Genomic DNA, 26,163 nt, shown 5'->3' with positions numbered 1-26,163 from the left:
GACAAAGAAGCTGAGAGGAAATATTGTTTTGTACTGTCAAATAAACCAATCTAAACGTATTCCTCGTTACCCACAGCAATTTAGAGCAGCCATAAACACTGAATCAATTTTGCCTATAGAGGGCAGTGTGCCCCAATGTTTACCTGATTCCTCATGTTGCTCTCCACCCATGATACTCAGCAATTAAATCTGTAAATCACAACCCAACACTGCCCAAGTTATTATTTTTTAATATTGAGTTCTTATTATTATTAGCCAGTTTGACTGGTCAACTGAATTGAATGGGATTAATCAGAAAAAAGCCCTCTAACCACATGTTATTGGGCGGTAGGAAGAAACCGGATAACCATGTAGAAAGCCACACGAACATAGGCAGAACATGCACAGAAATTCCACACATCGAGCCAGGGACCCTGGAACTCTGAGGTGGTAACTCTATCAACCGCACCCCTGTACCACCATAATGAGCCTAATATTTTTTACATTTAATAGATCTGGTGATAAATAAACCTGTGCTCAGGGGGACCATTGAATTTATATGTCCATGGAAGAGATCGCTGGCTGCAAAACGTTTAAGAACCCCTGCTCTACACACATCATTTGCAATGTCAATACATTTATATTATACACCGCTGTGAAAAAGTATTTGCCTGATTTCTTCTGCAACTTTGGATCTCACAAAATGTATTTAAAAATAGAAGTTTCACAATACTAAACTGCAGACTATACGCTTACATTACTTGTTAGCTACAATAACCTCATAGTTTCAATGCAAATCTAATGAAGCATACAGTAGTTAAAACGACAAACACATCCTAGCTTTGTACTGTGAATACACGAAGGTCGAAAATGACATCAGTCCATGCTCCGACTTCCTACAATCTGAGGTAAGCTGAATGCAGCTTTACTTTTACCACCCTGAAGTTTTTTATTTTCCTGTACAATTAAAAAAATATATATTTATTAAAGAACATGATGCCATACTTTTTATCCATTTATAGTTCAATTTAATGTTATGGAATGTCCGGAAGTCATGTTAGTTCCTGTTATGACTTACCTTATGACATCTATAAACAGTTATTCCCACACCAGCTTCTCGTTTCTTGCTCTCTTGAAGGTAATAAAGTGGGGGAAAAAAACCACACACAACTTATCATGTTACCAAGAAACTGCCAAGAATAAAAGCCTCTGTCCTATAAACTTTCCCATATCAGAAAGTTACAGTTTTGCCTCTGTTGACACTGGAGACTCCTTCCATAAATGTTATATATATCCATACTGTCAGGGCTGCTGTTATAAAAAACATATCAATATCTTCTGACAAATCAGAATCAAGAAATCAACAGTGATTCCTGTTGGATTGGGTTTTTTTTTGTTTGTTTTTTTAAACACAGCAGCACCTGAAGTTCATGTGGATGTTCATGCTCTAATCCTGTTTGAATCATTTGTATGGGTGCGCACACAAAAGGTACAGCAGTAGTAAAGCACTCCTGTGTTTGCCGAGTTCATGCTGACAGAGGGATCGGGCCAGTGGGAGCTATTTACAGCCATGCCCAGTGTGAGAAATTGGCTCACTTCAAAGACTTCACAGCAATAAGAGCTGCTCACAAACTCACTGCTCTTCAATGTGTTTTATCAGCTACAATCGGGGTTAATAGTGCTATAGACACACAGGACAAAAAGCAAAGTAGTAAACTGGAGGGCGTGTCACCTCACTGCGTTGTCTCACTTAGACACATGACCCGAGGCACAGAAATTCAACCCAAGCTCGGCTGCACATTCCCACATCAGGACATTACGAGCACAAAAGCTGTCAAACTGCTTCAGGTAGTGTAAAGATACATAAAATTCAATATGACACAGTATGGCAGTGTCTTGATATTATAGCAAAAATAAGCATTGCCTGGTTATCTGTCTTAGGTTTTTCGTGATTGATTAAAACATTTTTTAAAAATCAGTATTAAAAAAATCAGAACCCAGTGATGACTCAACGTTTCTGTGACCCATGCAGAATATATTCAGACACATAATGGAGCAAATTGTGCCGTTAGCTAATTGTGCTGTCTGACTGAATTATGTAGCTCTCTGTAGTGAGATGTGTTCTTGAATGCTGTGTTCTTCACAACCGACTACGAACTTTCCAGTTGCCGTGGTGATTCCTATAACCTGAATCGAATCAGCCAGAAAAGGCTGCTGGAATGCAGAAGATTTTACTGTGCATGTGCACGTATAATGGATATAAAAGGACTACACACCCCTGTTAAAATGGCAGGTTGTTGTGATGTAAACAAAATGAAACCAAGCTAAATCGCGTCAGAACTTTTTCCACCCTCAATGTGAAATTACAATGTATAAAAATTAATTGAAAAACAAACCAAACATTTTAGGGAAAAATAACCCAGTTGCATAAGTGTGCACATTCTTTTATAATAGGGGGTGTGGCTGTGTTCAGAATGAACCAATCACATTCAATCTCATGCTCAAAAGTAATTATCATACAACTGTCATCAATAAAATTATTCTGATTAAACCCCAAATAAAGACCAGCTGTTTCTGTAGGATTTTCTTCACATCTTCATGGTTTCATCGGACTGTTAAAGCCATGGTTCACAGAGAGCTTACAAAGCCTACATCAGGGTTCGTACAGATGCTACATAATAAAATTCCAGGACTTTCAAGGACTTTTCAAGCACCAACTATTTTGACATTTGTCTTTAAGGACTATACAAGAGATGTCCTTCAAACAAATTTTATTTCTTCTTTTAAAATTCCAAAATAAAATTAATAATAATAATAATAATAATATCAACAACACACCCAATTTATTTATATACATGGCAGCATGCTGAACTTAATTTGCATTTCCTATGGATTGCTTTGTGGTCACCGTAACGTCAGTATACCAACAAGTTTCAATGGAATGTCACTAGATGATGTCATGCGCTAATTAGCATCTCATTACGTCATCACGTCGTATTTGCATTCTGTCTAGCGTCAGGCATTTTCATCTGTTTGCTTCTTTCCTACTCTCTTTGCTCACATGCTGTATTTTAATACAGCCGAATTGGAAAATAAAGTTGTTCTCATTTACATATTTTTCGGTTTCTGTCGTCAGACAATGGAACGAGTATGAAATAGTGACTGAAACGCGGCCCATTAAGTGTCTACCCGTTAATCGGCTCATTCACGGAGACTTGTATGGTGAAAGCTCCACATAAACAGATTAAAAACATGTGTAATTGCTGATAAGGTGACATTTTCTTTAAGGAGAAGTTTATTAACATTTATGCAACGAGTCTCCGGTGTCAGCACTTTGTAACAGTCAGAAGTAAATATTTAAAGTTTAAAGTAAAGAGGAGTTTACAATTTATAACCCCGTGGTTTCTTGGCAATATGACACGCTGTGTTTCCTGTCTCATTAACTTCAATGACAGTTTCATGATAAAAGGTACCACCTTTTTTATTTATTTAAATTTTTTTTGCTGATGTTCCACAACATTAAATGCAACTAGAAATGGAAAAATTAAAACTTGTCATTCATTATTAAATACAAAGTGTAACTTTTGGAAACTTTTTTTTTTTTTTTTTTTTTTTAAATGTTAGGAGAAAAAAAAAAGAAAGAAAAAAACGACTTCAGGGTGATAAAATTGACTCTGCTTTATTACATCACCCCACTGTTGATTATTTTCCCTCAACAGCGTAACACCGAGTGTCCTGAACAAGTGAATTTATGTGTGTTTAAGAAAATTGGAGCAGAAACGGATACATTTGACCAAATCACAAACATGCAGGTATATTTCAAATAAGACATCAGGCAAAAGAGGTACAACACGGGTTAATACACCTTACCGAAAGGCAAACTGCATACCAAAGCTAGTTTGTAGATGGGTGTGGCATCTGCAAACTTCAAGCGCTTTTCTTTTCTCTCTGTAACAACAGCAGGGTTTGAATAAACCGTATCGCTTCCACTGATACTCAGCGAGATGAAAGAATACAAGTAATGTTAATGCAAACAAGCAAACACATGACAATAAATGCTTCATTTTTTTTATGACAGATTAAACTTTACTGAAACTACATAGCAAGTAAAACAGCACATAACACTAAATTAGCAAAATACAGTTATTTTACACACACACACATTACATATAGATTTCTGATATGTTTCAAGCAATAAATAGATCAATGTATTTGCTAGAAATGCTTAAATTCTTTGACATCAAACATCGCTGTATCCGTTCTGAGGTATCTGCCGCTCAGTGACGTGTTTGTAGTCTAGTCTCATTGCACTTTGCCGCCAAAGTGTTTTGAGATTTTTCTCCACGCTGAAAATGATATCTTTGCAAAAAATAGCAAGATTGTAGGCAGATTTATTTAATATTTCTTATCGTGATGTTAAAAGAAATGGAAGATGAATTGCATTGGCAGAACAAATTTGCTCAGTATTTCCAAAAAGAAGTAAAAATATCTGCCAGTCGAAGACATTTTCAAGCTTTACAGGAGTTCAACAAGTAAAAATGTCTTGGAAATCGGCTTAACAATCTTGTCTTTGCTTTATCATAATCATAAACACCGTCAGAAATGTTAGATACATTTGACTAAATAATTGTTTTTTTTTTTTACTTGAAAAGACTTTTTTTTTTTTTTTAATCGCAAAAAACCCCTCCCAAAACAATAACCTTTCTTATACAAAAAAGATCCACTTGTATAATATAACCATCTATTAAACTGTCATTTGGGGCATTACAGAAAAACAGATCTATTCTACAGTTCTAGTGATCTGTAAATCTGGCTTGTTAAGCAACAAACAAACAAGCGATTCTTGATCCTATGCCCACAACATTCACGACGCACTGCTGCTGGTGTTGCATCCTGGGGGAAAAAAGTACACAGCATGTAGTCTTTTGCTGTTTACCTTCCTGCCTCTGTAATCATTCCCAGTTGCAGCTGAATTATAATTATAAAGACTGGAGTTGGATCACGTGCCACGTCCCTTGGGGCCATTTAAAGGCTTTCAGGTTCATTAATCGGGCAGGACGTCTTCCTGTCCAGCAGGAGAACTCGGTGTAGATTGGTTTTACAGCTCTACAAAAGAGCACACAGTGGGGTTGCATTATTACAATTTGGAAATAACAGCACTGTTCATTTCAACTCGCAACATGACGAAAAAGCACAATCATGTTGTTATAGTAAAGTAGTCCACACCTTCTGATTCTATAGCACTGTGGTATAATATATACACTATTTTATATCTCAGTACTGTTGAATTTATATTGGCCAGACGGTTGAGCAGTTCTGACAGTAGCGCAGATGAAAATCACAGGTTTATATTAATGCTTTCATCTAATACGTGATTCTTTTTTTCTGTAGAAACAGCTCGTTCACTCAGACTTCCATGACGAATGCTCCACATCATCTAAAGCTAATAATGAACAGATGTGTCAGCACTTCATAGCAGGCAAAGGTAAAGCTGTAACTTTAACTTTTTTGACATGGGTTGACAGGTCTTCAGGACAGAGGAGTTTACCAGTTTCAAGCTGATGGGCTGTTTTTTTTTTGTTTTTTGTTTTTTGTCTTAACTTAACAGTGGAGAGAAAAGAGTGGTTGGTGAGGAAATTAGTGTTTACAGCTGCTATAATATAAACGGATAAACAGAATGACACAAAGAATGTCATTATTTAATGCATTAAAAAATTGCAACCATTGGCAAATTGTATTGGAGGAATGAAACACTTCAGGACATGCTTTTACAGGAAAATAATCAACTACAAAAGCACAGGCCTTGACCTCCAAAAAAAAAAAAAAAAAAAAAAAGGGAAAATTAAATGGAAAAAAAATTAGTACTAGTCATACAATCAGTGCATCCAAAAGAAGTATAGTCAGGTGCAAAAATTTGCCTCATGGGTTTTGAATGGAGAGGGAAAACAGAAGGACCCCTTTTGATGTCCAGACCAGATTTTAAGAATGTAGGGTAAGACAAGTTTAATAAAAAAAAATGTCAAAAGTACATTCAGGTGAATATTATACATCAGAAAAAGGAAAAGCGGCTCGGAGAGTTTGAAAGAGGTCTGACACAGTTATAAAGGTGGATGCAGAAGTTATTAGAGAAAATGGCATTTAAAATAGAGGCATAAATGTCAAACTTATTATTAAATAATATGTTACTATAAACATGACACCATTTTCAGAAAATATTATATATTACATATACACAGACACACACACCCCGTATCTCATAAAAGTGAGTATACCCCTCACATTTTTGCAAATATTTGATTATATCTTTTCATGTGACAACACTGAAGAAATGACACTTTGCTACAATGTAAAGTAGTGAGTGTACAGCTTGTGTAACAGTGTAAATTTGCTGTCCCCTCAAAATAACTCAACACACAGCCATTAATGTCTAAACCGCTGGCAACAAAAGTGAGTACACCCCTAAGTGAAAATGTCCAAATTGGGCCCACAGTGTCAATATTTTGTGTGGCCACCATTATTTTCCAGCACTGCCTTAACCCTCTTGGGCATGGAGTTCACCAGAGCTTCACAGGTTGCCACTGGAGTCCTCTTCCACTCCTCCATGACGACATCACGGAGCTGGTGGATGTTAGAGACCTTGTGCTCCTCCAACTTCCGTTTGAGGATGCCCCACAGATGCTCAATAGGGATTAGGTCTGGAAACATGCTTGGCCAGTCAATCACCTTCACCCTCAGCTTCTTTAGCAAGGCAGTGGTTGTCTTGGAGGTGTGTTTGGGGTCGTTATCATGCTGGAATACTGCCCTGCGGCCCAGTCTCCGAAGAGAGGGGATCATGCTCTGCTTCAGTATGTCACAGTACATGTTGGCATTCATGGTTCCCTCAATGAACTCTAGCTCCCCAGTACCGGCAGCACTCATGCAGCCCCAGACCATGACATTCCCACCACCATGCTTGACTGTAGGCAAGACACACTTGTCTTTGTACTCCTCACCTGGTTGCCACCACACACGCTTGACACCCTCTGAACCAAATAAGTTTATCTTGGTCTCATCAGGCCACAGGACATGGTTCCAGTAATCCATGTCCTTATTCTGCTTGTCTTCAGCAAACTGTTTGCGGGCTTTCTTGTGCATCATCTTTAGAAGAGGCTTCCTTATGGTACGACAGCCATGCAGACCAATTTGATGCAGTGTGCGGCGTATGGTCTGAGCACAGACAGGCTGACCCCCCACCCCTTCAACCTCTCCAGCAATGCTGGCAGCACTCACACGTCTATTTCCCAAAGACCACCTCTGGATATAATGCTGAGCACGTGCACTCAACTTCTTTGTTGAGGCCACGGCGTTGAGAGGGCGGGACCACTGGGGAACTGCTCATTTAAAACTTGTAATCGCTGGCAAATCAGTGTGGAATAAGTGGAGTAACACACTTCAGACTTTGCTGCCAAGAGAACAATCCACTTCTGCTTTATATCGGGTTGTATCACAACAACCACCGCTTGAATTATTTTTCTACAACCACACAGTCTGTCATGAGATAGTTCTTAATAACGTAATAGCCATCCTGACATCCTGAATCCATCTGCCATTTCCAACTCCGTTTCATTATTAACAGGACTTCTGACTGGCCTTCTTCCAGAACATTCTATCAGAGTCTTCAGAAAACTGTTCAAAAAGTCAATTTATACGAAACATAAATGTCTGAGGGCCTGACCTCCTCCTCAGCAACTGGCCAGTAGTGACGTATAAAATCTCTCATCGTCACAGACGACCTAAATTCATTCGTGTCACCATGACAACAAAGACACTGCGAATCGTGCAATTCCTGAAAGATTTTCAGAGGCTATGGGATGCATCAAAGCATGCCATCATTTTGCTGGAACAGGCAAGAACACAGTGTGCAAGTTCACCTACTGCTACCTGGATTTTATGAGCCTCTGATCGACAGCAGACAGTGAAAAAACTCCTAATTCTAGGTTTTCAAACTCTTCTGATAAAGCATTAAGCAGTTTTTTAGAAGCTCTGATTGGCCAGACGTATTCAAAAAGCCCAGGAACTGCTGTGGTACATATTAGTTTATTATTCTGTCCAGAGTTTATATTTATTTTATCGATCAGTGATTTTGAGCCATACTGCTGTAATGGAAAAGTCAGGTTTACATGCTATTCGTATTTTTAAAAAAGTAATGCAAGTAAGCAAGCAAATAAACAAAAACAAATAAATAAATAAAACACACACAAACCAGCGAGAGAACAAGCAAATGGTTCCCTGCAGTTGTGGCCAGATGTGATGGGAATTTTATTAGAATGTCATCTTGTGCACAACATGGAAAATAATGCCCACCACAGCAGATATGTTTTACAGTTGTTGACTTTATGCACATGGTTTCCTTTCAGAGCCAGAAATAGTGCTTCCTGCTGTTAACAAGACTCCGTGTGGATCACATTCATTGTCCATTTACGGTATGGAAACACGGACACTGCTGCCATCCGTTTAATCTAATAGATGGGTTTCAACTGAGCTTACGAGGTCGGAGATTCACGCCTTGTGGACAGGGCAGGACTTTTAAAGCCTCAGAATTGTTGCACAATTGAAAGCTTATGGCAGAGCTGTTGATAATTTTAATCAGAAGTCACTGTTGGTGACTTGTGATTATTTGTGTAGAAATAAGCAAGTAAATTCAAGAAAATTTCGGAGGGGGGATTAAGAAATTTTGCGTTTTTATTTTGAGCATTCGCACATTTTGTTATTTTGCCTCAGACGAACAAGAAGTTTGGTCAATCGGCATCGCTAAGTGTTGGAAACAATATGGATGGATTACGTTTCCAACTTAACAGTAACAGACCGTTCACACCTCTTGTAAAACTGACTGCAACTATTAATACGATGAGGTGAGCAACATTTTGAGGTCGTCGAGCAACATTTAATGAGACCAGGTGTCAATTCACACATTTTTCTTCTCTTTGTTTTGTTCATTTGATTGAGTGTCACAGCTGAGATTTGGAAAAGGATTCGGCACTGCTCTCAGGCCCTAATCACACAAGTGTTTTGAAAACTTATGCTATATACTTTCGAATTAAAAATGCTCACGAGCACTTCAGCCCAGTAGGGAGTGACAGCATGATGTGTCGTGTTGTGTCGTCTATGCAGGTACAGAAGGATGATGATGATAATAAATCCCTCGATCAAGCTTACATTGTTCTTGGTCATGCGAACTGAAGATGGTGAACAGTGCTGAATGAGCGATATGTATTTGAGGAAGGAATTATCACCTCATACTGTGTTCGTGTCAGACATGTCCCCGATGGCGAGTGACGCTTCGTTTGTGTTTAGTGTAGTCAACCGCTCCACTTCATCCCTTTTCTTCTCTTTTCTTCTCTTTTTTCGATATAGCCTTCTGCTGAGAAAAGAAAGCACTGGAATTATGCTTCGATAAGTTTATATTTAAGGTGTTAGATTACATACAGCTTGGTTAGATTACATACAGCTTAAAGAAGAAAAATGTTTCAAAAATCAGCTTAAATAAGACAAACTAGTCAACCAGCTGTGTTGACAGGTAATGATTTTATTCCATCATAAAAACTACATGCCTATGGTGCTAAAAAACATGCATGTAAATATATCGATATTTATTTAACGTTTTGTACAGGTAAATTAGGGCGCGTTGCATGGAAATTACGCATACTAGTAAAGTAGGGCGTGTTTCATCTCGATGATGAGCATAGTTCGACTCGATTTGTGCAATGCAAAAACTGAATGATGTGCATCGTGGGAATGTGCAATTTCAGCTTTCTATTAATTATGGATCTATTGCAATTCCACTGTCTGAACACCAGAGGCCCCAATGTGCGCTACACGTAATTATATATTATATATATATATATATATATATATATATATATATATATATATATATATATATATATATATATATATATACACACATATATATATACACATATATACACACACACACACACACACACACACACACACACACACACACACACACACAGGTCAAGAGCTTCAGTTAATGTTCACATCAAACATCAGAATGGGGGAAAAGTCTGATCTCTGAAACTTAACTGTGGCATAAATGTTGGTGCCAGATGGGCTGGTTTGAGTATTTCAGAAACTGCTGATCTCCTGGAATTTACACACACACGCCTCTAGAGTTCACACAGAATGGTACAAAAAACAAAAAAACAACCTGTGAGCAGAAGGTCTGCAGGCTTAAACACCTCGTTTATGAGAGAGATCAGACTGGTTTGTGCTGATAGAAAGTCTATAGTAACGCAAATAAGCACAATTTACAACCGTGTTGAGCAGAAAATCATCTCAGAAGGCACAATACATGATGTGGGTTCCACATTGGGTTCCACTCATGTCAGCCAAAAACAAGAACCTGAGGCCATCTTGGGCACAGACTCACCAAAACTAGACAGTTGAATACTGGAAAAAGACCAGGTGATTTTTTTTCTTCTAATCTCCAACTGTCCAGTTTCAGTGAGTCTGTGCCCATGATGACATCAGATTCCTGCTCTTAGCTGGCAGGAGTGGAACCCGATGTGATCCATGCTGTTGATGCTCATCCAACTCAAGGTTCGATGTTCTGTGCATGCTGAGATGCTTTTCTGTTCACCACAGTTGTAAAGAGTGATAATTTGAGTTACTATATCCTTCCTGGCAGCTCGAACCAACCTGGCCATTTTCCTCCGACCTCTCTTATCAACAACGCATTTCCACCCACAGAACTGTTGCTCGCTTAACGTTTCTTGTCTTTCGCACCATTCTGTATAAACTATAGAAACTGTTGTTTGTGAAAATCCCAGGACACCAGCACTTTCTGAAATACTCAAACAAGCCCATTTGGTACCAACAAACACGCCACGTCACAGACATCACACTTTTTCTTCATCCTGATGTTTGATGTGAACGTTAACTGAAGCTCTTGACCTGTATCGGCATGATTTTTTTTGCACTGCGCAGCTGCTACATGATTGGCTGATTAGATATCTGCATGAACATGATAATAAAATGGACAGTGAATGTATTTGCCAATATTGGCCAAGAAGGGAGTGGTTTGAGAGAAATAAAATGCATATGATAGTAAATAGGTAGGGAGTTTCATGGATTTCAATGTATGAATCATATATTTTGTGTACATTTATGTTAATACTAATAAATTGGGGGGGGGGGTGTTAATGCAAATGAGACGCATGTAATCATTGCATATAAACGTTTCATATAAATCAAATGCAAACGATGGAAAACGGATGCATTTTATTATAAAACTTATGCATAGAATGGTCAATCAGAGCATGTCATATGCATATAATATGTAAATAAGGGACACATAAGACCTTACTCATTCATCAATTGCAAAGCTCATTGGATGTTCTTTGAAACTTATGATAATAACATATGCCACTCACTACACTCGGTTTTATGCTTATTTCTTGTATAGTTTCATTGATAAGAGACGGTGTATATGGATATATCGTATGAGCAATGTGATTCATTCAGTCCAGAGCTACGGTAGGCCGTACGTCCTGTTCAACACCTCTGAGCCGGATAATCAGCATTCTACAGCCTTTGTTATCGGCCTCTGGTGTGTTTGGTGCTGGAATTAACCCAAATATGTGGATTGGCTGGGGCTGAGAGCCTGTATGAATTCTTTACATTACAGATAAACACCGGCCGCATTAAAGCCGATTACGTCCAGCTCCACACCTTTTACTGGAATGTGGTCAGTAAGAAAAGGCTGTTTGTTTTTGAGAAAATTATTAAATATACATACACGATATTACACGATAGCCTTCTGTCTGTTTTCTCATAAAATATGAATATGGGGAAAAAAAACCCACATTGTTCAGATTGTAGACATCATGAAGAAAAAATTAGTTGCATGCATATATTACAAATATGTACATAAATATGTTATGATGGTAAAAATGTAACGAAGCTAATACATACAAATTGTTTAGCGTTGTTTCAGTAGTTTTACGTAAACAATTTTGTCTTAGACTACAAGGAATAAACACAAGGAATTCGACTGAAAAATGAGAGCATGGATAAATGTCTGCTGTGTGTGAACTCACTGTGCACAGATGCATATAAAGACAATGATGAGAAGCAGAATGACCAGTCCAGATATAATGCTAATGATGACTATTTCCCTCTGTTCGCCCACCAACCAGTCGAAATACAAATATTCACATCTAGCACCGAAGTATCCACTCTCACATCTGTGTGATAAGCAGAAAGAGATCAGCGTTGTGGAGGACGCAAGACTGACAAAACAATGGAAAAACAAAAATAGTAGGCTATAAAACCGCTAGGCTTGTGTACCGAGTTTCAGGTATAAACCCGTAAGAGTCGGATTGCTGACTCACTTGCAGATGGGCCTGTTGTCCAACTGCACAAAATGGCATGTCCCATGGATACAAAAATGTGTATATTTGTCAGGACACTCAGAGAACTGGTCACTCCATTGGTGGATATCCTTTGTGTCTGTGAAGAACAGAAAAAAATCAGACAGTGACGCCAAAATGGATTTTAAATGTGTCACGTTATAATAAAACAACATTTTTGGCACTGCCCTTTGAGAGTTAAATTGACATGAGCGTTCTCCTATTGTCCTATATGATGTTAAATATGAGCTTGGTTTGTGGTTTGCAAGCTAATGTGGAAAATAAACTTTTGGAAACCTGAAGCATTTACTACTGAAGAACTGAATGGGGCAGGATCCGATTACCATGGCGTGAATGACCGCAACACGATAGGCTAGCTCATTGTAGATCAACTAGCTATTCTATTATACACATGCTTTTAAGTTTTATTATGCAATGATCACTGACAGGTTTTTTTTTTTTGCTATGACATCACTAGTTCATAAAAGTACACAGCTACCTCGCTCAGACACGTACTGATCAGTCCAAATTCTCTTTAAAATCACATTTTGGTTAAAAAAAAAAAAAAAAGGCACTCAGTGAACATTTAACATTATAAATGAAAAGAAATATATACAATAAATATATATATTTTTAAATTAAAATCTTATGTTATGGTGACAGAGCTCTACTGAAGAGCGCAGCTCTTTTGTCCTTCTAAAGTCAAAAAGGAAACCATCAATATTAACTACCGATTAAATAATTCATTGCTTCTGTTCTTCTGCTGAGAATTGGGGGGGGGGGGGGGGAATCAGCGCTGAACTCACTACATGCATACATTTCCTACGTACGTTCAGTAGTTTGTGTACTATTTGGGAATTGAATTTTAATATATTTTATCACGACATCAATATTAAACGCTTGCTTGCTTGTACAATTTGTTCTCTCTCAGTACAAGTGGGTATTTGGGTCATTTTAAAATTCATTAACAGCTTTCCTGTGTTGTTTCTCCCATTTTTAGCTTGTGGACTGTGATAGGGATGTAACGTGGGCAAACGGTCAGACACGAAGACCGCATATACTGTAGTTACATAGCACAAATGCATAACAACACTGAAGTGCATTAAGATTAACTGCAAAACAAATTCAAAATGAAATACACACACATGAATCAGTTCCAGTACTTCAATCACTTAAGGCTCTGGTGCCACATGTTTACTCGTACTCGTAAAATTCAAACCAGGTGATACTATGTGAAGTAAACCTTGTGTATGTTGTCACACTAATGAACCAACCACACAGAATTACAGCTTTCTGGAAGTATATCATCAATTAATGATCAAAGCAAAACAGACTGCAATATGTGCTCTGTAACGATATCAAGAGAAGGAACGACAGCATCGTCCTATCATACAAGTAACCTGATAAAATATCTTATAGTGTTTAACAGTATCTTTAATAGAGAGTGTGACTGCGGCCAACCTGAGCATGCAGAGTATCAGTATCAGTCACGGCGTGGTCGTTAAATGTTTTTATTACAACCATAACACCTTAAAACACCATAAAGCTCAGCATGAGCAGCACACCGCGGTAATCAACACAAACAGAGCTAAATAACATGTTCGGTGATGTCCCTGACTGCTTAACTTATCCTAAGTAGGTTACTCATTTCACTAAAATGAACTAGGACTAGAGAGAAAGAAGAAAAGTATGATGCAGCCCTAATAATAGAAGACAAACATTTGAAGCTAAAGGACTTATTATTTATACAATACTCAAATATTTGGTACTTTGCTTCCAAATGACTATGAATAGATCAGCAATCATTGAAATTCCCAGGTATAGCACCGACAAAGTGCCTGCAGATGATTGCAAATGAACAGGCTGGTACGAGACCAGGATATTTACCTGTGCAGTTGCCGCTGTTGTCATGGGGACCGCAGGACACAGTCTTATTTGCAGCGTCCCTCGTAGTATTCCATTCAGCCTGCGAATATTTGCATAGGGCAACTACGGGCAAAAAACAAACAAATCACAGGTGGCACATGGTCTGAGCAATAATCCATATAAATCCTCAGCGCAATATCTAAAAATCCGAGATAAATGATGCAGGCTTGGGGCCTACAGGCAGGTTAAAGAGCAACCGACGAGCAACGTTCCAGCCATTCTCCAACAGCAAATAACGAACAAGCAATAGTCAGCGTGAGTGCGTTTACATGTATACAAAAATCCTATATGAAATAAATCTGATTTGGGGAATAAATCAATCATTTGTAAAATCAACAATCTGCTAATGAGGAAAAACACCAGATGTGTTTTATTAGCATCGCTAATAAAGTGAATGAAATGAGTGAATCGGTCAGGTTAATTATAATTTCTAGCAGTGAGGTATAGCGTCACTGCTTTTGAAATCAAGTATCATGTAACTAGTTAAGTAAGGCTTAAAACTTAACTAGGCAACTAATAAATGACTACGTTTACATGGACAGCAGTAATCTAATTATTGACCTTACTCTGAATAAGACAATACACTGATTAAGGTGTTTACATGAGTCGCTTTTAGAATACTCCTTTCATGTTCCTGTTTTACATGTTATAGAGCATAGTTCGATTAACAGCACACGTCATTACGTCACCGTGCCACACCGTCCGACGTTCCCTCCAGAATTTCACGTACAAGTTGGTCTTCGTTATGGTACCATATACAGTTTGGGGTGTTTTTATTTAAAATTTTTACGAATGCTTCCAGTGCGGTTAATTATTTGTCATGCTGTACGTGCAAATAGACGACTGCTTGAAACCGTGGGCTGCATCCCAAACCGCGTACTTACCGTCTATATAGTAGCCGAGATACATGTATTTCGTCTACTACAGGCCTATAGAGGGCAAGTACGCGGTTTGGGACACAGCCGCGCTCTCTTGTTTCCCATAAAACGGCTGAGCGCTGCAGTGTGTCATCGTGTCCTGTCGCAAAATGCGGTGAAAACTCTCACACGACGTTAATAGTGTGATTAAGGTGTTTACATGTCTGTAATACACGTCGATAATGTGACTAAAACAGGAGTACTCCACATATCTTAATTCGATTTGTGTTTACTTCGAGTATGACCTTAATCAGATTAAGGTAACTAAACATTGCTGTTTACATGGTAGTTTCTTAATCAGAGTATTGTCTTAATTGGGTTAATACTGGATTATTGTTGTCCATGTAAACGATACATTTACCACCATGGAGCTGATTATTTTACAATAAAAGTGTTTTATTCCTCTTATTCCACATCACTTTTCCATTGAATACATTTTTTTTCCATCAAAGATTGCCATGTAATTTTTTTTTAATCAGTTTATACAGTAATTAACTAAAATGTTGTGGAACGTCCGCTAGTTATCTCCCATCATCGCTTGCGCTGTAGCCGATATAAACAGTTCCCTCTCTCTGTTGAAGTTAAACCACTTACACCCCAAGCGCGTTTTACCTAAAACTAAACACTTATCATTCTGACATTGTTGCAGCGGAGGTCAATTTCTTTGTACCAACTGGCAGGCCATTGTTTAAAATTTCAGAAAAAGTCATCTCAATTTACAATTTTCAGATTTAAAAACATTTTGAAAGTAGATATTTAAAAGGAGTCTTCTTCTTAGGAACGATATACACCTTAGACAGTAATAGAGTCCGCTCTTTGTACGAATATTTGTTGTGTTGTCAAACATAACTAAGCTATAAGTGTATCAGGTTTTGTATTGATATTGAAAAAAACCCCCAAAATAGTATAAAATAAATCAAAAGTTAGTGTTTTGGCCTCATGGTGCCCCTTTTTATTAGCCAGTTGTGCAGAAACCTTTGCTACAGATAATTTAGGGTTAGAGTTGTTTTACTGAGCATAAAAAACTTCATATGTATAATAATATAGAACTACATAACATAAATATATATATATATATATATATATATATATATATATATATATATATATATTCACTGGCCACTTTAAAAAGAACACCTGTACCTCTGCTCATTCATGCAATTATCCAATCAGGTGGCAGCAGATCGTGCAAATACAGGTCCAGAACTTCAGTTAATGTTCACGTCAAACATCAGAATTAGGGGATATTGTCATCCTAGTGACTCTGAACATTGTTGATTTGAGTATTTCAGAGGGAAAAAAAAAACCAAAACATTTTTTTATTCTGACCTGGGTTATCAGCAAGCATTCTGGCGTACACACACGTTTTACACACCCACAATGCACCACTCCCTACTGCTCTCATTCATGTGCAAGAAACAGCACAGACTTCCTAATGGCAGGGATTGTGTTTCTGCGTGCTCGAGAGACGTTCTTTGTGCCTTTAAATATTATCCTGGGTTACACTCCACACTACAAAGCTTTGTACTAAAAGCTAAAAACGTCACGTCATGTGTGCTGACGTATTAAATCAGTAGGGCTTGACAATATGTAAGGAACAAAACACTATGCATGGTGCTGTTATAATAATCAGTAATATGAAAAGAAACGGTGTGATGAAGCAAAGCTACTGTCACCAACCCAAAGGGCATACTTTACCTATAAAAGCTTCCGGAAGCGTTTTATTCCTCTGATAACACAGCAATTTTCCAATGATTACATTCTGTATGTATTAAAGGACGAGATATCGTACTTTTTATCAATTTATAGTTACATCGTGTAACATCCATGAAGAAAAAAAAAGTTAGCTGGTAAATTCTTTCTACAAACGCTTTCTTGGTAAAACACTCAGCTAAACTAAACACTGATTGAAATTTATACTAGTATATTTTAACCTCTTATACAACATTTATGTTATATTTATCACTATTTAACCCACACTATTACATACTATCTTACTAGGCCTAACCTGTCTGAATGGCCTACCTAAATCTTCCTTATATTTATGTAGAATACACAAATGTTGTTTTTGTTTTAATTTACTAGTTATTTGTTTATGTAGTGCACGGTATTCTTTCCTGCATTATCAGTTTATATTAATATATTATCTATTCGCAGAAAAATATAGGACTGTATTTATTTATTTATGTATGTATTATGGATTGTATATATTTACTTATGTTTAGGGTCTTATTCTAAATTCATTCATTCATTATTATTCATAATATTTACTTAGAATGATTATTCGGGATTGTTTCACTTATGTTTAAGAGTGAGATTACCTGTAAAAAGAATGTCTTACCTGTAAAAATCCCCAGCAGTAGTTTATATGTCTTCTCCATCGGTCATTTGTCACAGCTCCAAATCAACAGTTCATTTTCAGGTCACACCTCTCTCTCTCTCTCTCTCTCTCTCTCTCTCTCTCTCTCTCTTTCTAAACAAGACACTAATAAGTCGCTTTATTCACTAATTCAAGTCTCCCAGCCCTCCTGTACCGGCGTACTTGCAGATATAACCTCAAATTAGAGCTGCCTAAATTATAAACTACATTTTTAGCTCGGTGAACTTGGCTTGAATTTCCTGAGGTAAATCACTTAGCCGAGTTAGCTGGCCTAATGCGGAGCGCGAGAGCGGTGTGCACGCGCACACAGGTTAGGGTTTCTCACAGGAAGGGGGCGGGGCTACGTAACTGGTTTCGACACACCCACAACTGAGCTATTAATAACCGGCCAACACGGTGCACATTATCCCCATCGACTTTCTATCACAAAAAAACCTCCAAATATAGAATTTTAATATACTCACATTGAGCTGCTTTTATTTCCAGCAAATTTCTTAACATGTGTAAATATATGTATATATATTCAACAACTGAGACACAGACTGAACAAGTTTCACAGACATTTGAAATGGAATAATGAGTCCCTGAACAAAGTGGGGGTCAATATTAAAAGGAACAGTATCGGCTTGAAGTACTACAGTGCATCTCATCCTCATGGACTGCACCAGATTAGTCAGTTCTTGCTGTGAGATGTTACTCCACTCTTCCACCAAGGTGTTTGCAAGTTCTCGATCATGTCTGGGACACACAAACACACACACACACACACACACACACACACACACACACAGTTAAATGTAATTTTCCACTGCAAGGACGATCAGCTGTCCTTCCTGTCTCCCTGTAGCACCATCTTAGGCGTCTTACATTACAGACATTGCAGTTTATTGCTCTGGACACATCTGCAGTCCTCATGCCTCCCTGCAGCAGGTCTATGGCATGTTCACGCAGGTGAACAGGAACCCTAGGCATCTTTCTTCTGGTGTTTTTCAGTCAGTAGAAAGGTCTCTTTAGTGTCTTAAGTTACTGTAACTGTGACCTTAATCGCCTAGCGCCTGTGAACTGTTAGTGTCTTAATGACTGTTCTACAGATGCATGTGCAATAATTGTTTATGGTTCACTGAACAAGTATGAAAAACATCGTCAAAGCTTATTTGGATTTTACAAAATTATCTTTAAAATACAGTCTCCTGAAAAAGGGACGTTTCCTTTTTTTTTTGCTGAGTTTATATTAAAACCTCAAATAATGATAAATAAAATTCACACCCCTTTCTGAATGTGATATAATAGTTTCCTAATAACTTTGGTATGCAAAGTTTTTCCTCATATAGGTTAACTGCCTTCAACTTCAGTTCATATCCTCAAGCTTCTTTTGGAATATCTCTCTCTCTTTCTCTCTCTTTCATTAATCCTACAAAATAATAAGGGATGCTAACTTTTTTGTCACTCAACTGTATATGCCAACTCAATTAGCCGTACTTTATTTATACCACACCTGTTGAATTCTTTGTTGAATTCTTCTGATTGGTCAGAAGTTGTTGATTAATTTTCTGTAACATCAGCTCCGACAGTAGTGCAGCTGAGATCACAGGTATATATCAATACATTTGTTCTAATATGCTGTTATTTCTACAGTAACTCATTCACAGGGACTTGACCAACAAAGCCACCTTGTAATAAAGAGAAGTGAAGTCTTGAAATATGTCCTGCATGTATTAATGTAACATTGTGGGGTACATCTCAAGCGCTTAATTGCTTTCCTGTAAATAATACGTTCATATTTTTCTCCATAAATAGACATTCTCCATAAATCTGACACTGCAGGACTGAGGATGAGTGTATGAAAAGTTTGCAGCCACACGGCGCCTGTTAATGAAGCCAAGAGATGGAGCAGAGCCGTGTTGCCCTGAGCAGCCTGTTCAGAGTGTGTGTTTGTGTAGCTTAACCAGCAGGCCACAAGCTCTTTCCCATGAGACTGAGAAGATGTGAAGCTGGCACAGCCTTAACACAAACAAGCCAGTCCTTGTCTGCATGACACACAACAAGCCCTTCAGTCTCAGCTGAGTGAAAACTCCTATCACAGAATTGTAATAGTACACAGAAATCACAGCCTCTGATATCAGATTATTCAAATGATATTTTTAGATGTCAGACTTAATAAATCATGAATTTAGCAAATTATCTTAAAGTAAGAAGCAGCAGAAGAAGAAGAATTCAAGATATTTTGAATGTGAAAATTTTTTTTTGCTAAATACTTTGCTTTATAAAGTGTTATGTTTGTAAATATCCATCCATCTTCAACCGCTTAATCCTTTTTTCAGGGTCACGGGGAACCTGGAGCCTATCCCAGGGAGCATCGGGCACTAGGCAGGGTACACCCTGGACAGGGTGCCAGTCCATCGTAGGGCACAATCACATACACACTCACATTCATGCACTACGGACACTTTAGACACGCCAATCAGCCTACCACGTATGTCTTTGGACTGGGGGAGGAAACCGGAGTACCCGGAGGAAACCCCTGCAGCACGGGGAGAACATGCAAACTCCGCACACACATGGCCCCAGCGGGACTCAAACCCCAGACCCTGGGGGTGTGAGGAGAACATGCTAACCACTAAGCCACCGTGCGGCCTGTTTGTAAATATAACTACTTATAAACATTTATAGAATTAACCAGGCATTATAAGGTGGGCCAAAATGTACGCATGTATGTAGAATGTTCTAAATGCATTTATGATTACATGATATGTGTATAGGATTACCATTATTTAAAACTTTTGTTAAAAAAAATTTTGAAATAAAAAAGAAAGAAATTTAAAGGCCAAATATAAATGTACAAGTTGTGGGTTAACCAAGGTGGTGATAAAATAATAATAATTATTATTATAAAATCTACATTAGCAAGCTTATTTGCTGCAGCACTATTTTCAGCTATTTTATTAAACTAAAGTCACAATTTAATATGACTAAATATGATATTTGGAGCACAGTGGCTTAGTGGTTAGCACGTTCGCCTCACACCGCCAGCGTTTGGGGTTCGATTCCTGCCGCTCCCCTGTGTGCGTGGAGTTTGCATGTTCTTCCCATGCTGTGGGGTTTCCTCCCCAGTCGAATGATTAGGCTGATTGACATATCCAAAGTGTCCGTAGTGTATGAATGGGTGTGTGTGTGTGATTGTAGGATAGGTTCCCCGTGACCCTGAGGGATAGGCGGTATAGAGGATGGATGGATGGACGATATTTAGACCGTTTATAAGTCAGCATATAAAATTGGGAAACACTGCCACCTGGTGGAAAATAGGTATAACTTCTAGCTTTCTCTATTTAGAAGAATTTGTCACTGCTTTATTATAAACTGTTTGCAGTGTTCTATGTTCAGCAGCGTGTGTGTGTGGTTGTGTGTGTGTGTGTGTGTGTGTGTGTGTACACACACATATAATAGGGATTCTCTAAAACATAAAACACACACAGAAATGCTGCCCTGTTGTTGAGTTAGTGTTTTTTATTCTTTTTTTAACTACACATCTACACTTCCTTATTATTTGTTTATAAATACATTTAATGATGTTCTCACTTAATTTATCCTCCTCCAGGAGTGTGTGAAATTTGCATGTTCTCCCCGTGCTGCAGGGGTTTCCTCCAGGTACTCTGGTTTCCTCCCCTGGTACAAAGACATGCACAGTAGGCTGTTTGGCATGTCCAAAGTGTCTGTAGTGTATGAATGGGTGTGTGACTGTGCCTTGTGATGGATTGGCACCCGGTCCAGGTTGTACCCTGGATGGTTGGCTGGAACTTTAGGCTTCTGGATTTAATATTTTAATGCAAGATTGTACAGAGGCAGTCATTATGCAGTTGGATTGTGTATAAATCGGAAAGGATTTGTCTGGATGTTTTAAAAATAGATCATAAAAAGTATACAGTTGAAATGCACAGAAATATATGTGATTGTAATAGTGTCTGGGAAAATAATAAATTATACATTTAAAAGTAATCAATTAAAAATGAAAATATTAGGATTAAAAATGAGAAAGCTACTGTATGTGATACTTAAGTATAATTACTGAAGGCATGTCTACCCCTGTTTATGAGGTCATGCCTTTGTTCAGTCTCTCGGGTCTTAACGTTTACTTACCAGTTGCCTTCTTCAGATGGTGCTTTATAATCCGTGGCCTAAAAAAGCAAACCTCTGGGGTGAGATTCGCATTTTGGATGTTAATTATAGACAGTGTTAATGTTTGCACTATGCTCACTTGATATATACAGAACAGATGGCACGATTATGAATGAATGTTTGAAGGTAATGTTGTATAAAGAGCTGTTATTATAGCATATACAGTCATTTATTTATTATAATTTATTCATTAATATGATGATGCTTTCTGTAAGGAGACGTTTATTTACAATTCATGGAAGAAGTCTACAGAGTCAGCGTTCTGTAACAGTCTAAGGTAAAGCTGTAACATTAAGTTTTCTGACACAGGAAAGCCTGACAAAGGAGTTTACACTTGACAACATGACATCATTCTTTTATTCATTCATTTTCATATGATTCCTTATTTTTTTTTCTTTACACATTATTCATTTACTCTCACATGTGATTTTTTAAAATGATTTCTTTATTTCCACAAATGTGATTGTGTATGTGTATGTGATGAAAATGTACACCTGAGGTCATAAATTTACATACACCTTGCAGAATCTGCCAAATATTAATCATTAAAAAATAAGAGGGATCATAAAAATGTATGATCACTAAATTTTTTAAAAAAAATTATTGACATTTTGCAGATTCTGCAAGGCGTATGTAAACGTATTACCTCACCTGTATGTGATTTTTCTGTAAGGGATGCAACATATAGTCAGATTGAATATAAGGAGAGAAAGACTTTAGAATGCTTCTCTTTATTATCTAATTTATCCTCTGGAGGACTCGGACCTCGTCTAACAACATGTCCAAGTATGGACCTTTGGCCTGAGTGCTGGTCCTGCTGGACCATTTCCGTCCCCAATGAGACATTCTGAACCTCTCCCTCTCACCAACAGCTGCTGTATTTAAGCTCAGATTTTCCACTATGATTTGACACAGTCTTTTTAGAGCGCAGCATCAGTTTGGGAGGAAGATGGTAAAATGGGTTCTGTGAATTATTTGTAGATTTTAAATTGACGTGTCTAGGCATGGAGAATAAATAAAAATGGTTTATTTTTGAATATTTCACTCTACGTTTCAGGCGAGCAGGAAGACCAAGAAGAAGGAAGGAGGTGCAAAACGCGCTCAAAGGGCCTCTTCCAACGTGTTCTCCATGTTCGAGCAGACTCAGATCCAGGAATTTAAAGAGGTATTAATTCACTTCCATTAGCACTGCAGAAAACACTCATTCACTTAATTTGGAGACATTGCAACCACGGTTAGCCAATGACAAAATTCTGACAGTATCAAAAAAATTTTAATTAACATCTAAGCTCTGTTACAATGCTCATCTAATAGCCACCAAGAGGAGGATGGCATAGGATGTCACGAAACTCATGAGGCAGCTACAAATACACTATTAACAGTGACAAATTGTGAATGAAACATGAGGAATTAAATGTAAAGAAATTTGTTGTTTTTCTTAAGGCACAACATTGCTTCTATTATACCAAGGCGTTTTCCTTTTAATGCAAACCCCTTTAATGCACAATCAACGATCGCACCGATTGATTAAGTCATTTTCTTTAAAAAAAAAACAAGTCTATCATTAGAGGATCTTCATCGTATGACCTGACATGGAGAGCACATTTTACTGCACATTCTATAGAATTCAACCATGATTTTGTTGAGTACTTGTACATTGTGACAAACTTAAAAGACAGCTGGAATCACACATTGTAAGACAGGCTTAAGAGGGATGGAGAGTCAGACTGCACATTTGTGCAAGTAAATGGCTGGATAAACAAATCAGAGTGAAGCATTTAACTTAACAGACTCAAGTGACTTAAAGATTTCAGTGCAATCCAGTACTTAGTGCTGATCCGATACTGAATTTTGTTCACTTTAATAGTGATTTAAAAGTAAGTGTGTTTGTGAATGTGTGTTGTAGAAATAAAAACATGCCTACATCAATGTGTCAAAACTGATCTGGGCCAGATTTCCCAAAAGCATCACAACACAATGATTATTGCTGAATTTTGGAATGAGCATCATATTGAGGAAACTATATACTGATCTTGACCAGCGTTTCAGGCCAATATCAATTTGATTCAGAGTCTGAGTATTGGATCAGTGGTTCATTAAATAAGGAAGTTTTAGAATTTAATCAAACTGACTAATAGTGAGGACTCTTTGTCTTTGGTGCAGGCTTTCACACTTATTGATCAAAACAGAGACGGTTTCATTGACAAGGAGGACCTTAAAGACACATATGCATCTCTTGGTTAGTTTTTGAGGGTTTTTTTTTTCGTAATAAATTGAGCATTTAAAATAATTTATATGTATTAAATTGATGTTCATGTTTAATTTAGATGTGCTTTTTAATCCACAGGTAAACTGAATGTCAAAGACAACGAACTGGAAGACATGCTTAAGGAAGCCACTGGTCCAATCAATTTCACAATGTTTCTTAATCTGTTTGGAGAAAAACTGCATGGTGAGTAATAACTAATATGACAGTAATGAAGTAAAAGATACTATATATACTGCATATATGCTAATATAAAACACAGCAAGAGCATGATCTCGGTTTATATTACATGCTAGGCTTGTACCAATCTAATACTAGGTTTTATTATTAAAAGATTATTCAGTTATCCAATCTAAAAAATGCGCTACTTGATTTTTGGTAACACAAAGTTATGTAGATTTGTCAGGACTCAGGATCATTAAAAGAACAGTCAGATAGTCAGAATTTTTCCTTATCTGTAGTTGTTTAGCCAAGGTATTTTTGGGAGTATCTTTATTCACGCAAAGCTAGAATATGAATGCATAGTGTTGTGGTACTCGAGACCAGTCTCAGTCTTGTCATTAACATGGGTGAAATTGTACTCAGTCTTGTCTCAGGCTTGACCTAAGAAAACTCGAAATATTTTTCCAACAACACCCAAGACCAAAACATCATTTTCATGAACATGTACTTTGTAACGTTCCCTTTATAGCACCAAATGTTAACGTCTATCTCTGCATGCAGTGCATATAAATTGCAGGTGACTATCTCTCAAAATACTTCATCATCTTATGCTCAAAATAATATCGCACCAGTACGTGTAATGCACAGCTGTACTTGGTCTTAGAAAGTTGTATGATCGAAAACAAATACTAGTTTTTAATGCATTTGATCTACCTGCTGTGTGCTGAAATTCAAGGAAATGTGCTTTGATTTGTAAATCTTTACATGTGCTTTTACATTTGTTTAAAAAAAAAATAATAAGAAGAATCTTTTGTATAATTAGCAAACGTTTAGCTCATTCATGCTCCCTAACTCCCAATCCAATAATATAAAATAGGATTACACTGCAGCACTTGCTAGAAGAATGGGCTATGCTTAGCATGTCCTATGTGTTCCCTGGGTACTTATTTGCATAAAACAATAATACCAAAGGAAATGGGTTATTTTAGTTAATTCAAGAGAAATATCAAGTCAGGCTAGGACCACAACCAGCAAATGAACACATCTGAGTGTCTGGTCTTGATCTTGACATGGATTCGAACGTGTGGTGTTGGTCTTGGTCTTGCCCCCCGTCATACTCGGTCTTGACTCGGATTCCATTGGCCACGGTCTTGGTCTTGAACCCAACACTGCTAATGCAACTAACAAGTAATGGACGTATAGCTCATATTTCTGTAAACATGCCTAAATATTCCAAATTAAATATCATTATCATCCACATCACTTCCTGCTTTCCACTACAGTTCTGCCTTAAAACTTTGGTTGGTAGGACTTTGACCTGGGAGGCGGAGTCATACCAAATTGAATGGAAAAAAAAAAGTTACTGTCCAAGATTTTGGAATAATAAAAAAAAGTTCCATTAAAAGCATGCATAGAAAGAGTTCCATTAAAAGTGTGTCTTTGAATATAGGTACTGACCCTGAAGACACCATACTTAATGCTTTTAAGATGTTTGATCCTGAAGCCAAGGGATACATACACACAGCTGAGTAAGTTAACATCACAGAACTGCTATTATAGAAAATTAAGAATCAAGCATCCGACAGTGATTGTGACATAAATAAATAAATAAATCACAATCTAGAATTTCACTGTTATCCTACTTTTCCAGATTACGACATATGCTCACGACCCAAGCAGACAAGTTCAGTGCAGAGGAGGTAAGACGACATGCTGATCATCTGTAATACTGTATTTATAATACATTCATGCCTTGGGGTCATGTCTACACACACACAGCTTATGCTGTGCTTTAATGAAAGGTGCTTCAGATGTTCCAGTCCTCCAACATCGACACAGCGGGAAACCTGGATTACAAATCACTCTGTTACATCATTACACACGGAGAGCAGCAGGAGGAGTGAAGAAGCAACATCAGATGTTATTTCTGCTGCTGTTTACTCTGTG

The 26,163-nt window shown here is 37.6% G+C and overlaps 2 protein-coding genes across 4 annotated transcripts; one reads left to right on the top strand and one right to left on the bottom strand.

Annotated features, from left to right (window-relative positions):
* Positions 1-3,627: 3,627 nt before the first annotated feature.
* btc (betacellulin, epidermal growth factor family member) lies at positions 3,628-18,127 on the bottom strand. Of its 3 annotated transcripts, none has more exons than XM_053649470.1 (6): positions 17,577-18,125; positions 14,280-14,381; positions 12,375-12,492; positions 12,081-12,227; positions 9,252-9,376; positions 3,628-5,085 (listed from the first exon to the last, which is right to left on the bottom strand). In XM_053649470.1, the coding sequence occupies exons 1-5, from the start codon at positions 17,614-17,616 to the stop codon at positions 9,253-9,255; spliced, it is 531 nt and encodes a 176-aa protein (XP_053505445.1). In that variant the 5' UTR covers positions 17,617-18,125; the 3' UTR covers positions 3,628-5,085; position 9,252. The 3 variants fall into 3 exon arrangements, with proteins under 3 accessions (XP_053505445.1, XP_053505443.1, XP_053505446.1); XM_053649468.1 differs by having other exon boundaries at positions 9,252-9,379; positions 17,577-18,124; XM_053649471.1 differs by lacking the exon at positions 12,081-12,227 and having other exon boundaries at positions 9,252-9,379; positions 17,577-18,127.
* A 4,590-nt stretch (positions 18,128-22,717) lies between these two features.
* Positions 22,718-26,120, top strand: LOC128622759 (myosin light chain 5). The gene is made up of 7 exons (XM_053649479.1): positions 22,718-22,740; positions 22,846-22,953; positions 23,952-24,027; positions 24,136-24,240; positions 25,667-25,745; positions 25,868-25,916; positions 26,019-26,120. Exons 1-7 carry the CDS (start codon positions 22,738-22,740, stop codon positions 26,118-26,120), a joined length of 522 nt encoding a protein of 173 aa, XP_053505454.1. The 5' UTR covers positions 22,718-22,737.
* Positions 26,121-26,163: the final 43 nt, after the last annotated feature.

Source organism: Ictalurus furcatus, chromosome 18 (assembly GCF_023375685.1).
Source record: "Ictalurus furcatus strain D&B chromosome 18, Billie_1.0, whole genome shotgun sequence".
Lineage (NCBI taxonomy): Eukaryota > Metazoa > Chordata > Actinopteri > Siluriformes > Ictaluridae > Ictalurus > Ictalurus furcatus.
This window is presented reverse-complemented; position numbering and strand designations above follow the sequence as displayed.